The sequence below is a fragment of the Primulina tabacum genome, chromosome 2 (genome assembly GCF_025594145.1).
Source record: "Primulina tabacum isolate GXHZ01 chromosome 2, ASM2559414v2, whole genome shotgun sequence".
NCBI classification, from domain to species: domain Eukaryota; kingdom Viridiplantae; phylum Streptophyta; class Magnoliopsida; order Lamiales; family Gesneriaceae; genus Primulina; species Primulina tabacum.
In genome coordinates, this window is record NC_134551.1 from 33561130 (window position 1) to 33576150 (window position 15021).

Sequence of the window (15021 nt, forward strand, 5' to 3'; positions counted from 1 at the left end):
TGTTAGTAGCGGTGTTGCCTCTGGCAATTCTAAATCCGCAATGTAATTGGCCAATTAACGATGAAAACATGTGCTCTCTTATAAGATGCATTTTATGCAGAGGTACGTCTCCCTCCTATAAGATTCGTTTTTACGAAGAGGGTTAGCAATGAATGAACTATCCTATAAGAACTATCAATTCTTCAGTTAATCAATGAAATGAATATAATCCTTATGTATTGTTGTATTATGATTCTTGAATGATGATATTAAATATGATTCGACGTGTATGAAATAAAATGGTTAATGTTTTCAAGAAAATGAAATTGAGGCTAATCCTTTTATGTTTTATAATAAAATTATATATATGTATCTTGTTAGTATTGATTCCATTTGCTGAGTTTTATACTCATTCCAGTTATGTTCATGTGATGCAGGCACATGTAAGAAAGTCTGATCATCCTTGAGTTGTCGAAGCAAGAGAAGGGATTATGCCAAACTTTGGAGATTTCAATTGGACGCTATTTTTGTTATGTTATGGTTATGGTTATTTTGCGAAACGCTGAAAATCTTTTGCATGTATTTTATGTGTTGCTTGAGGCAGGTGGCATGTCCTATTTGTGGGGAGATGCTGCCCAAATTTTTTTAAAAGTACACATTTTCTCCAAATTATATTTTAAAGCTTCCGCACTAATTATGCATTTTAGTCACAAGTGTTACATTTATTGGTATCAGAGCCGAGATTTTCGGACCAATGATTTGGCATATGACTTCCTCTGCTGTCGACAATTCGGTATGTATGTACCTTCATCATTTGATCTAATATGGATGTGTAGCCTCAATTTTTATGATATGTTATGTATGGAAATGGTTTTAAACTAATATGTATCATAGGATCATGCCACCTAAGCGTAGAGCAACAGAAGGGGAGGATAGTTCATCACCTAGAGTGGTTGGTGAATTTAGCAAGTTACTGAAAGAACAGGCCAAGGTACATGGCGAGCAGATTCAGCAGCTCTTACGGATGCAGCATGCATGGCGAGGGAGAGAGAGAGAGCAAGTGAGGCCCGAGCCCGGTAGTGAAGGAGCATACGAAAGATTTCACAAGATGAAGCCACCAGAATTTGATGGTAGCACTGATCCCATGGTCGCCTTGGAATGGGTCAAAGCTGTGGAGGCTATTTATGATTACCTTCAGTTTGAAGATAATGATCGAGTCTGCTGTGCCATTTTTCTACTGACCAAGACGACGAGGACTTGGTGGGACGCCACCAAGATATCAGTTAATGTCTCGGCACTCAAGTGGCAGGAGTTTAAAGATTTATTCTACGACAAATATTTTCCTCGAGATGTTCGAAGTCAGGAAGTGAAGGAATTTCTAGAACTGAAGCAAGAAAATATGTCAATACAAGAGTATATTCTCAAATTCGAAGAGGGTTGTCAGTTTGCCCCATATCTGGCCAGCAATGACATCGAAAAGGGCGAGCATTTTCTTAGAGGTGTCCGAGCTGAAATTTAAAGAGACGTTCGAATGTCTAAAGCTGCTTCATATAAAGAGATTGTTTAAAAAGCAAGGATGGCCGAGCAGGACGAGAAGGAAATTGAAAGAGAAAGACAGTTGAAGCGCCAAGATTTTTCTACTAAAGGCCATGGATCCGGATGGAAAGGTAAGGGCAAGTTCAGAGGCAAAGAAAAAGAAGAGCATCGACCCAAAGCTCCTATTCCACCGCCTACATATGATCGACATGTATGTCCAAAATGTGGCAAAATGCATACATGTGAGTGCTTGGTTGGAAGTAATCGATGCTTTTGTTGTGGAGGTGTTGGACATGTTATCAAAAATTGTCCAGTGAAGGGTGAGAAAGGGAATGATAGAGTTCAAGGCTGAATCTTCAAAATGACCAAAGAAGGCGCAAATCCTGATTCTTCTATTATATCAGGTACTATCTTAATTTCAGGCAAGGCCGCTATTACATTGATTGACACTGGTGCTACGCATTCCTTTATGTCTGAAATTTTCTTGCACACTTTGAATGTTGTTCCATCTTTTGAACCCCTCCACTATATTATTTTGTTGCCATCGGGAGACGAATTATGGCCTTCCAGCATTCTTAAAGGTTGTACAGTGCAAGTAAATGAGAAAATCTATTTTGTTGATCTTATTATTATTCCCATGGTGGCGTTTGATGTTACTTTGGGAATGGACTGGCTATCGTCATATCGTGCCGTTATTGATTGCTTGGCTAAGACGGTGCGATTTCCTACAGAAGATGATGATAACGGGATTTTCCAGAGTTCAGGTATTTCGCTTTGCACTCCTTATATTTCTTGTCTCAAAGCTCAGGAAATGTTATCTAAGGGGTGTCAGGGATTTTTAGCTGCTGTGATAGATGTGAATACCGAGATGACAATGAAATTGAATGAGAATGAGGTAGCTCGGGATTTTCCTGACATATTTGCAGATGATGTGCCTGGATTGCCACCTGACCGTGAAGTTGAATTTTTGATTGACGTGGTTCCAGGTACTGCTCCGATTTCAAAAGCTCCTTACCATATGGCCCCGACTGAAATGAAGGAACTGAAGAATCAGTTGCAGGATCTATTAGACAAATGCTTTATTCGTCCGAGTTCTTCTCCGTGGGGAGCTCCAATTTTATTTGTCAAAAAGAAAGATGGATCTTTGCGATTGTGCATTGATTACAGAGAGATCAACAAAGCCACGATCAAGAATAAATATCCATTGCCGAGGATTGACGATCTCTTTGATCAACTACAGGGAGCGACAATTTTTTCAAAGATCAATCTGCGTTCTGGTTATTATCAGCTGAAAGTTAGGGAAGCCGACATCTCTAAAACTGCATTCAGAACCAGGTATGGCCATTATGAGTTCTTAGTCATGTCATTCGGGTTGACGAATGCTCCGTCTGTCTTCATGGATCTAATGAACCGGGTCTTCAAGCCATATCTGGATAGCTTCGTTATTGTTTTCATTGATGATATCTTGATTTATTCCAATATTTGGGAACTCCATGCCGAGCATCTCAGAACTGTATTGCAGTTATTAAGGGAAAAATAGTTATACGCAAAGTTGAAAAAGTGTGAATTCTGGTTAGAGCAAGTATCATTTCTTGGCCATATCGTTTCGAGAGACGGCATTGCTGTGGATCCCATGAAGATTGAAGCGATTAAACAATGGCCTATTCCTACGACAGTCTCCGAGGTGCGTAGTTTTCTTGGTTTGGTAGGTTATTATCGACGTTTTATTGCCAATTTCTCCAAAATAGCCTGCCATTAACCAATATTACGAGGAAAGCGGTGAAGTTTGAGGGGACAAACGAGTGCCAACACGGATTTCAAGTGTTGAAAGACAAGTTGACATCAGCCCCTATCCTAGCACTTCCGTGCGGTACTGAATATTTTATTTTTTACACTGATGCATCAAAGATGGGACTTGGAGCTGTACTAATGCAGTGTGGGAAAGTAATCGCTTATGCTTGTCGTCAGTTGAAGGATTACGAGAAGAATTATCCCACCCACGATCTTGAGTTGGCTGCATTGGTCTTCGCATTGAAAATATTGAGGCATTATCTGTATGGCGAGAAATGTGAAGTTTTCACAGACCATAAGAGCTTGAAATATCTATTCTCTCAGAAGGAACTCAATATGCGGCAGAGGAGGTGGTTAGAACTTGTTAAAGATTATGATGTGACCATTAGCTACCACCCAGGTAAAGCAAACGTTGTTGCAGATGCTTTGAGCCGTAAGTCTGTTTCTTCTTTGAGTTCATTGATTCAGAAGCCGTTGTTATTGGATCTTCAGAGGAGCGAGATCGCTATGGTAGATAAAGGGACCATAGCTAGACTTTCAGCTTTAGTTATTCGACCTACGTTGTCAGATAGGATACGACAGGAGCAGCCTAATGATAAGCAATTGATGGAATTGCGATCCAAAGCCGATGAGAAAGGAAATACAAAGTTTGCAATGAACACTGATGATTTGTTAACGTGGAGAGGTTGGATATGTGTTCCTAGTGGTGATGACATGAAAGGGATCGATTTTAGGTGCCTGAAACGCAACGGAAGTTCAAAAATTGATTTTCAACAAGAAAATTTCGGCCACATATGTACTAGTGTTGTAGCATATACAAAAACACAACTATAACATTCATAGGGTGTAAAGAAATCATACCTATCAACCTCTTGAGGTTGATGATGGCTCCAACTAAGGTTTAAACACCTTAGCTCTTGAAAGGATGACAAATCTTCAAGCTTTCCTTGAGCACACCTTGCTCAAAATCAAGCCCACCACCAACTAGGAAGATCCACCTTACACTTGCACTAGAAAATGTAAGGCATTTTCTTTGAGAAGTTTGCTATCAATTCATCAAAAATGAAGAAGCAAAATTTTTTAAGAAAATAAGAGAGAAATTTCGGCAATAGCATTGTGGGAGGAGAGAATGAGAGTTTTTCTTGGTGCTTGAAAAAGTGAAGTCTAGCATGTGCATGCCATGCCTTGTTTGTTGCAAAAGTTGTCTCCAACCTTTCACTTTCCCATGCATGCTTTTGAGTGGGCTTGTAACAATTACAAAGGGCCCATGGACTTTTATTTAAATTGTCTCAAACATATTTGAGCCCAATCAAATCTTACTTGAATTACTCAAGTCCACTAGTTGAATAATTATTCCAATTGTGCTCTACAAGGCCCAATTTAAATAATTCAATACTTGAATTAATTTAATTATTTGAACTCTACTAGGTCCACTAGTGTTTAATTAATTCAACACTTGAATTAATTTAATTTAGTCCATAATAAAGTTTATGAAAATCACAATTTTCAAATACATTATTTGTTTGGCCAACTTTTAATTTAGGAACACTCCCTCAAATTAAAAGTTACATTCTCCTTATAGAAGTCATACTTCTATATTATTTATACTTATAAACTCTTTTATAAGCCGTTCAACACATTGAACAATTTTAACTTCTCAACGGGATCTAGAAAGCTAGTACTTGTGTGGCCCTCAATGGTTCATTGATACAACTAGCCGTGGGTTCACATCTCCATGTGATTCGGACTAAACATGTCCTTATATGAGCATACCCCAATTGTTCCATTCTTACTTATCAACTCCTTGATAACAAAAACGTCAGAACTCAAGCCTAATAGTACCCAACCAATCATGTTAAACGCCTAGCAGCATCGCTTACATGATTCCCTAGGTATCAAATGATAGTGCCTGCAAGAACCATTCAATTATTGTTAGCGTACAGTACGTTCTCTTCAATTCATATATCCCGACCGATTCGACAACCATTGGTATATCGAGAGTTGTCAATGAATCGATACTATGTGTCATGTTGTAGTTGCATCAATGGTGTAATCTATGAAACCCCTTTCATAATTACCACCTTACTCTGATCAGAGATTTCATACTACATACACATAGGATATTCATACCCGAAGGTAAGCGGTGAATCCCCGACTACAATGCATCGACTCCTATATGTTTCGACAAAACACCCAACCTTGCCACCTGATGACCCCTTGAGAGTCGGTAAACAAGTCAAAGTGTAATTCTAGCACATAGAGTCTCAATGTTGTCCCGGGTCATAAGGACTAATGGTGTACAACCATAAACTAGGACTTTTTCACTCGATAAGTGAGAACTACTTGGAAAGTCCTTTATGGAGGGTTGTTCAGTGCACTCTACAAGGAGCACCTATCTGCATGCTCGGACATCACAATGTCCCCTACCAATGAAACATGGTACTCACATCGCAGATACTAGTCTCGAACTCGAGCGGCCTATATCCTTCTTAGCGGCGGCTGAATCGACTAGGAACTGTTTAGAATATACAGTATTCCAAATATGAGTTTCATGATACTCATCATATGAGCATCTCATATTCTTTCTACTATTTGTATATTCAAGGGCTTTATCTATGCAACTAGCATGTGTATACAGATAAAGATGTGCCAAAATAATAATTTCAAATATTATTAAAATAAAGATTGTTTCTACATAGAGTTTAATTGTGAACACTCGGCCAACACTTGGCTCGACGTGCACCTACTCTAACAATCTCCCACTTGCGCTAGAGCCAACTACCCATATGCTTCAAATCCATCAATTCGCGATGCTTCTCAAATAATGTTCCATGTAAAGGCTTAGTTAGCGGATCAACAACACTATCTGCGGAGCCGACTTTGTCAATCGAGACATCTCCTCTTTCCACAATCTCTCGGAGGATGTGGTACTTTCTCAATACATGTTTGGATTTCTGATGAGACCTTGGCTCCTTTGCTTGAGCTATAGCTCCCGTGTTGTCACACAACACCGGGACAGGAGCAACTTCATTAGGAATGACGTCCAACTCTTGGACAAAATTCTTTATCCAAACAGCCTCATTTGCTGCATCTGATACAGCAAGATATTCGGCCTCAGTGGTGGAATCCGTTGTACTGTCTTGCTTGGAACACTTCCAAGAGACAGCAGCACCATTGAGCATGAATACGAACCCAGAGGTTGACTTCGAGTCATCGATATCGCTTTGGAAGCTAGAGTCGGTATAGCCTTCCAATTTCAGTTCTCCACCCCCATAGACCAAGAACAACTTATTGGTCCTTCTCAAATACTAGAGGATGTCTTTCACAGCTTTCCAGTGTGGAAGACCAGGGTTCGATTGATATCTACTCACTACACTTAGTGCAAAAGCCACGTCAGGACGTGTAGATATCATCCCATACATGATGCTACCAATCGCAGATGCATAAGGAATGCTGGTCATCGCCGCTATCTCTGCATCAGTCTTGGGAGACATAGACTTGGATAGGGACACGCCATGACACATTGGTAGATGTCCTCTCTTGGACTCATCCATCGAGAACCGCTTCACGATGGTATCAATATATGTGGACTGGGTGAGACCAAGCAATCTTTTTGATCTATCTCTATAGATCTGTATTCCCAATACAAAAGATGCTTCACCCAAGTCCTGCATCGAGAACTTACTCGCTAACCATATCTTTGTTGATTGTAACATTCCTACATCATTCCCAATGAGTAGAATGTCATCAACATAAAGCACCAGGAATGTCACAGCACTCCCACTAACCTTCTTATACACACAGGGTTCCTCAGAATTCTTAGTAAAACCAAATTCTTTGATTGTACTATCGAATCTAAGGTTCCAACTCCTAGATGCTTGCTTTAGACCATAAATAGATCTATGAAGTTTGCATACCATATGCTCACTTCCGACAGATGTAAACCCTTCGGGTTGAGACATGTATATCTCTTCCTTAATATCCCCATTAAGAAAGGCTGTCTTAACATCCATCTGCCATATCTCATAGTCATACCATGCAGCTATGGCTAGCAAAATCCTTATGGACTTGAACATTGCAACTGGAGAAAAGGTTTCCTCAAAGTCAACTCCTTGTCTTTGAGTATATCCTTTTGCCACCAATCGCGCCTTGAAGGTCAATACCTTCCCATCCGCCCCAAGTTTCCTCTTGTAAATCCATTTACACCCTATGGGAATAATTCCCTCAGGTGGATCCACGAGATTCCACACTTGGTTCGAATGCATGGAATTCATCTCAGATTCCATCGCTTCAAGCCACTTGGATGAATCAGCATCAGATAACGCTTCCTTGAAGGTCCTTGGATCACATCCATGGTTAGGCTCATCATGGCCCTCTTCAAGAAGCAGACCATACCTCATAGGTGGTCTCGAGACTCTCTCGGATCTTCTAGGAGCTTGTATCTCCTCTCTTGGCTCTTCGGGTGTGGGTTTTATAATTGTGGGTGTCTCTCGAACCTCTTCGAGTTCTATCATCTCGCCTTTTTTATCCAATATAAATTCTTTTTCCAAAAAGGTTGCATTCCTAGAAACAAACACCTTTGTTTCTTGGGGATGATAGAAATAATATTCAACTGAATTTCTTGGATATCCCACAAAGTAGCATAAAATGGATCGACTATCCAAGTTATCTCCCACTGTTTGCTTCACATAAGCAGGGCACCCCCATATTCTAAGATAAGAATATTTGGGAGGCTTACCCATCCATATTTCATATGGTGTCTGCTTTTGAATGGACATTTAGTGGAATATCTTTCAATTTTAAGTTATAGAGATCGTTTTCAAGTTCACAAGTACCAATCAAACATTCATTCCTGTAAATGTTGCAAACACCTTTGCTAAATAAACAAGAATATACATTTTTATCAGCATAGAAATGAAAACAATGTTTTTCACAAAATTAGGTACAAACAAAACATCTCATAAAATTAACTTAAAACTATTGTTCTACAATAAGTAAACATCTTCAACAGCCTTGGCAGCAACTCTTGCTCCATTGCCCATCCTCAAGAAGGTCACACCTTCCCTAAGCTACCTACTTCTTCCCATCACTTGTAACTCATTACAGAGATGTGAGCCACAACCGGTATCTAATACCCAAGAAGTAGAGTTAATTGAAATGTTTACTTCAATTTAGAACATACCATTTCCAGAACTCTTCTGGGCAAGATATTCCCTGCAGTTACGCCTCCAATGTCCAGGCTTCTTGCAGTGATGACATACATCAGCAGTCTTGTCAGCCTTAATTGGTGTGGCTGCCTCAACGGGATTCGGAGATTGCCTCATCAAGGGCACGTTCTTCTTGGGCCATTGGAAAGAACGCTTCTTTCCCTTCCCATGTGGATCAATCTTCGTACCAGATGAAGAACCCACATAAAGAACCAACTTCTCTTTCTTGATGGCGGATTCAAACGTAACAAGCATGTTAACCAACTCCTCAAGGGTCGGCTCTAGCTTGTTCATGTTGAAATTCACCAAAAAAAGATCAAATGAGCTAGGCAGCGATAAGAGCAACATCTCGGTGGTCAGCTCCGAAGGCAATATCAAATCCATGCCAACGAGCTTTTCCACGAGCCCAATCATCTTCAAGCCATGCTCGTGGACCGAGGCCCCATCTCGCATGCGCATAGTGATCAGCTCCTTGACGGTAGCATGCCTAAGAGGCCGTGTTTGCTCACCAAAGACATCCTTGAGATGCAAATGGATGTCAGCAGCACTCTTTGCATCCTCAAAACGCCTCTGCAGCTCATCATTCACAGAAGCCTGCATATAACACCTGGCTTTCAAGTCATGGTCACACCATTCCTTGTAAGTCTGAAATTCCTCAGGAGTGCAGTCAGTCAGAGCCTCAACAGGGGGCAACTCAGTCAGTGTATATGCTATCCTTTCCGAATTCAAAGCAATTTTTAGGTTTCTTAGCCAAGTGAGGTAATTAGGTCCGGTTAATACGTGTTTGTCGAGTATTGTAGATAGCAGATTGCGAATCGAAGACATTGTCAAAAATTGTACTCAAAAGTATAACAGATAAATGTTAATGACTATTTTAAAATATTTAGTAAGATATAAAGTATGGACTTTTACTTTATAAATGTTTACTCCCACTGTTTTGACATCTTTCACTACCCTCTAGTGAAAACGGAAAACTCCTTTCCTCAGTAGGTACGCAAGGTCCAATTAGCGAATTATGATCCCGAATAATATCAGCCAATCACAATTCCTAAAAGGTAGTTTCCAATTGCATCACAATGCAACCCTCTACGTAAAATTTTGTCTCACATTTGATTAGGACCCAATAATATGACGTCGTTCATCTTCACGTGTCAAGCCTTACCCATCGATGTTGAACCTTAATGGACGGTCGCCATGAGTTCCCCCAATAATATGAGCCGAAATCATGGGAGTTCCACATAGTTCACATCACCATGTCAATGGATGTCACAGCTTTCCGGCATCCAGGGCCCCCCAAATAATATGAGCTGAGCCTCGAGCACGGATAGCGTTCATCATGCACCCATTTTCGATGGAAGACATGGAAATTATAAACAAATTTATAATTCCCCTTTTTGGGCTTGATATCAATTTTAAATCTTATTCAAAATGAGGGTTTTTAATTTTGAAAGGTCTCATCATTAATTTTATTTAAAAGCTCGCCATGTTTGATCGTATGTTTGCCGGTTCATGCAACTTTGTTATTATCATAATAATAACGCACATACTCGTTATTTATAACATATCATGCATATATTATAAACAGTAAACAAAACAAGGATGATCAATCGCCCCAATACTAATGGCCCGTGTGAGCTAAACACGGGCCTAGGTCCAATCCTAAGGAAATGCATGGGATGCAAATGCAACTATTATATTAGCTTCCAATATTTACATGTCTTCGATCTTCATAATCATCATGGCCACCATCTTCCAATCTTGATCATCCACTATACTAATATTTACAAATAAATATCCATGGCAAATAGGGATACATCTCATGGGGGTGGGAACGGGCCATAAACCAAGTCCACTTTATAAATTGATAATTATTACAATCATTCAACACAAAATATCCTAGCATACACCTAGCAAATTGGGCTTGGGCTTTTGATAATCTTTCATGCATAATATCACATATCATACACCATCAATTAATTATCATAATAATTAATTGATCCAATATTATATATATTGATCCAATCACTAACCGCCACGATCATAAACTAAATTAACAAAGTATACAAACACCTTTGTCTACTTTCCAATTAATTTATTTATAACCGAATTTCTTGTAAATCACAATTTACTATAAATAATTAAAGTCCAACTTCAATTATTTATTTTATGAGAAAATATTTGCAACTTTTGTAATTTTAAACTTAAGGGTCCAAAAAATTCATTTTCACCAAAAACATTTTGGCCCATTTAAATTTACAAATATGTTAGCCATCTAATGGCCCAACAACTCAAGGCCCATAACACTTTGATATTTCAAAATATCTTTTGAAAACCTTAGCCGTCATCGCTGTCGCCAGAGTTCCGTCACCGGATTCCGGCCAACAAAACAATTTTTTTTTTATTTTTAAAAGGGGGGGATTCGGGCAGCCCCTCGGGCGGCCCTAGCTGCCTGAAATGGGCAGCCGCTCGGGCAGCCCGAGCTGCCCAAAATGGGCAGCAAGTTGCTGCCCGAAAAATCCCTTGCATTGCCTTGATTTTTTTTTGCAAATTTTCATCTCAATCGGTTAGAAATTGCCTTCAATATAATATTATGTATATGCTATACAAAAACTAGTACCCTTAGCTCATGATACCATTTGAAAAGGATCGATTTTAGGTGCCAGAAAGCGCAATGGAAGTTCAAAAATTGATTTTCAACAAGAAAATTTCGGCCACCTATGTACTAGTGTTGTAGCATATACAAAAATACAACTATGACATTTATAGGGTGTAAAGAAATCATACCTATCAACCTCTTGAGGTTGATGATGGCTCCAACTAAGGTGTAAATACCTTAGCTCTTGAAAGGATGACAAATCTTCAAGCTTTCCTATAGCACACCTTGCTCAAAATCAAGCCCACCACCAACTAGGAAGATCCACCTTACACTTGCACTAGAAAATGTAAGGCATTTTCTTTGAGAAGTTTGCTATCAATTCATCAATAATGAAAAAGCAAAATTTTTTAAGAAAATAAGAGAGAAATTTCGGCCATAGCATTGTGGGAGGAGAGAAGGAGAGTTTTTCTTGGTGCTTGAAAAAGTAAAGTCTAGCATGTGCATGCCATGCCTTGTTTGTTGCAAAAGTTGTCTGCAACCTTTCACCTTCCCATGCATGCTTTTGAGTGGGCTTGTAACAATTACAAAGGGCCCATGGAGATTTATTTAAATTGTCTCAAACATATTTGAGCCCAATCAAATCTTACTTGAATTACTCAAGTCCACTAGTTTAAATAATTATTCCAATTGTGCTCTACAGGGCCCAATTTAAATAATTCATTACTTGAATTAATTTAATTATTTGAAATCTACTAGGTCCACTAGTGTTTAATTAATTCAACATTTAAATTAATTTAATTTAGTCCATAATAATGTTTATAAAATTCACAATTTTCAAATAGATTATTTGTTTGGCCAACTTTTAATTTAGGAACACTTCCTCAAATTAAAAGTTACATTCTCTTTATAGAAGTCATACTTCTATTTTATTTATGCTTATAAACTCCTTTATAAGCCGTTCAACACATTGAACAACGGGATCTAGAAAGCTAGTACTTGTGTGGCCCTCAATGGTTCATTGATACAACTAGCCGTGGGTTCACATCTCCATGTGATTCGGACTAAACATGTCCTTATATGAGCATACCCCAATTGCTCCATTCTTAGTTATCAACTCCTTGATAACAAGAACGTCAGAACTCAAGCCTAATAGTACCCAACCAATCATGTTAAACGCCTAGCAGCATCGCTTACATGATTCCCTAGGTATCAAATGATAGTGCCTGCAAGAACCATTCAATTATGGTTAGCATACAGTACGGTCCCTTCAACTCATATATCCCGACCGATTCGACAACCATTGGTATATCGAGAGTTGTCAATGAATCGATACTATGTGTCATGTTGTAGTTGCATCGATGGTGTAATCTATGAAACCCCTTTCATAATTATCACCATACTCTGATCAGAGATTTCATACTACATACACATAGGATATCCATACCCGAAGGTAAGCGGTGAATCCCCGACTACAATGCATCGACTCCTATATGTTTCGACAAAACACCCAACCTTGCCACCAGATGACCCCTTGAGAGTCGGTTAACAAGTCAAAGTGTAATTCTAGCACATAGAGTCTCAATGTTGTCTCGGGTCATAAGACCTAATGGTGTACAACCATAAACTAGGACTTTTCCACTCGATAAGTGAGAACCACTTGGAAAGTCCTTTATGGAGGGTTGTTCAGTGCACTCTACCAGGAGCACCTATCTGCATGCTCGGACATCACAATGTCCCCTACCAATGAAACATGGTACTCACATCGCAGATACTAGTCTCGAACTCGAGCGGCCTATATCCTTCTTAGCGTTGGCTGAATCGACTAGGAACTGTTTAGAATATACAGTATTCCAAATATGAGTTTCATGATACTCATCATATGAGCATCTCATATTCTTTCTACTATTTGTATATTCAAGGGCTTTATCTATGCAACTAGCATGTGTATACAGATAAAGATGTGCCAAAATAATAATTTCAAATATTATTAAAATAAAGATTGTTTATAGATAGAGTTTCATTGTGAACACTCGGCTAACACTTGGCTCGACGTGCACCTACTCTAACATGACATTCGACGGGATGTTTTGACAGAGGCTCATACCGTGCCATACTCGATACATCAAGGTAGCACCAAGATGTATCAGGATCTCCGACGTCTATACTGGTGGCCAGGTATGAAAAGTGATATTGCAAAGTCTATATCTGAATGTCTAACATGTCAGCAAGTAAAGATTGAGCATCAAAGACCTGCTGGAACTTTGCAATCCCTCCCAATACCTCAGTGGAAGTGGGAGCACATCACCATGGATTTTGTAACGGGACTTCCAAGAACACCAAAGGGTTACAACTCCATCTGGTTGATTGTTGACAGGTTAACCAAGTCGTCTCATTTTCTTCCGGTCAAGACGACGTTTACAATGAACCAGTATGCTGAAGTCTATGTAGCTGAGATTGTGAGACTTCATGGTATCCCTGTGTCAATTGTATCTGATCGTGACCCAAGGTTTACTTCTGAATTCTGGAAGAGCTTGCACAAAGCCTTGGGCACCAGGTTGGCATTTAGCACAGCTTATCATCCTCAGAGTGACGGGCAGTCAGAGAGGGTAATTCAGATTCTTGAAGATATGCTACGAGCCTGCACGATTGACTTTCCTGGTAGCTGGGATTCTAAATTGCCACTTGCGGAATTTACGTATAACAATAGTTATCAGGCGACGATTGGCATGGCACCATACGAGGCATTGTATGGCAGAAAATGTAGGTCACCATTGAACTGGGATGAAGTCGGTGAAAGAAAGTTGTTAGGACCAGAATTGGTCCAAAAGAAAACTGATGTGATTACTTTAATCCAGGACAGAATGAAGACGGCCCAAACCAGACAGAAAAGTTATGCCGATAACCGAAGGAGGCCTTTGGAGTTTGAAGTTGGAGATCATGTTTTTATCAAAATTGCCCCTCTCAAAGGGGTAATGAGATTCAGGAAGAAAGGTAAGCTGAGCCCAAGATTTATCGGGCCATTTGAAATTCTGGACAAGATAGGAGAAAGAGCATATTGTCTAGCTTTACCGCCGGACTTGGATAGAGTCCACAATGTATTTCACGTCTCAATGCTCAGGAAGTACATCTCGAACCCTTCCCATGTTCTCAGACATGAACCATTGTACCTGATGCCGAACTTGACTTATAAAGAAGTACCAATCCAGATTTTAGATCGCAAGGTTAAAGTACTGAGGAATAAGGAGATCGACATTATCAAGATTCTTTGGCGTAATCAGTTGGTTGAAGAAGCAACGTGGGAACCAGAGGAGGAAATGAAACAGCGATATCCTGAGTTATTCGCACAGTAATGGCAATTTCGGGGATGAAATTTCTTAAGGAGGGGAGAATTGTAACGCCCAGACATCTGTATTTATATGATGTAAGGTAATGATTATGATTAAGTATGTTGATTATTACTTTTATGGTTTATGATGATGATCGTTTGGGATATGTGATGTAATAGTGATGGTTTATGGCTTCAAGATATGATATGAATGGTATTGAATGATATAGAATGAAACAAAGAATGGAATGGGTAGGATAGAAGGTTGATCCTTAGCCAAATAGGTAATGTAAGTGCTAAAACAGTATGAAAATGTGGCAGTAGTTGTGGTTTTAAGCATAATGTTTTGTATTTTGAATCAAATGATGTGAGGCCACTTTCATTAGAAAGATAACACATAAGCCTATAACTTTCATGTTTTGAGTTTTGTTCAAATCATTGTGGAAGACTAGCCAAAAGCGCCCCGAAGTGTGTCGTGTGTATCGTCGTTCCTCCAGTGACACATGTTAGGAGATTGAGCATAACATTTTATTCAGACCTTTAAATGACATGAGGCCAATTGAAGATGCAAGCCAAGACATAGAGCT

The 15021-nt window shown here is 39.4% G+C and overlaps 1 protein-coding gene across 1 annotated transcript; it reads left to right on the forward strand.

Annotated features, from left to right (window-relative positions):
* The first annotated feature begins 1876 nt into the window (after positions 1-1876).
* On the forward strand, positions 1877-14459 carry LOC142537636 (uncharacterized). Its single transcript, XM_075643136.1, has 6 exons — positions 1877-2501; positions 3093-3220; positions 3451-3656; positions 3762-3991; positions 13204-13565; positions 13965-14459. Exons 1-6 carry the CDS (start codon positions 1877-1879, stop codon positions 14457-14459), a joined length of 2046 nt encoding a protein of 681 aa, XP_075499251.1.
* The last annotated feature ends 562 nt before the right edge of the window (positions 14460-15021 follow it).

Bases quoted from the DNA above. Each gene is read 5' to 3' on its own strand.
- LOC142537636 (XM_075643136.1), top strand. From the start codon at position 1,877: ATGACCAAAGAAGGCGCAAATCCTGATTCTTCTATTATATCAGGTACT. The intron at 2,502-3,092 runs GTACTGCTCCGA...AATTCTGGTTAG, and splicing joins TTTGATTGACGTGGTTCCAG to AGCAAGTATCATTTCTTGGC. The intron at 13,566-13,964 runs GTGAGACTTCAT...ACTTTAATCCAG, and splicing joins AAGTCTATGTAGCTGAGATT to GACAGAATGAAGACGGCCCA.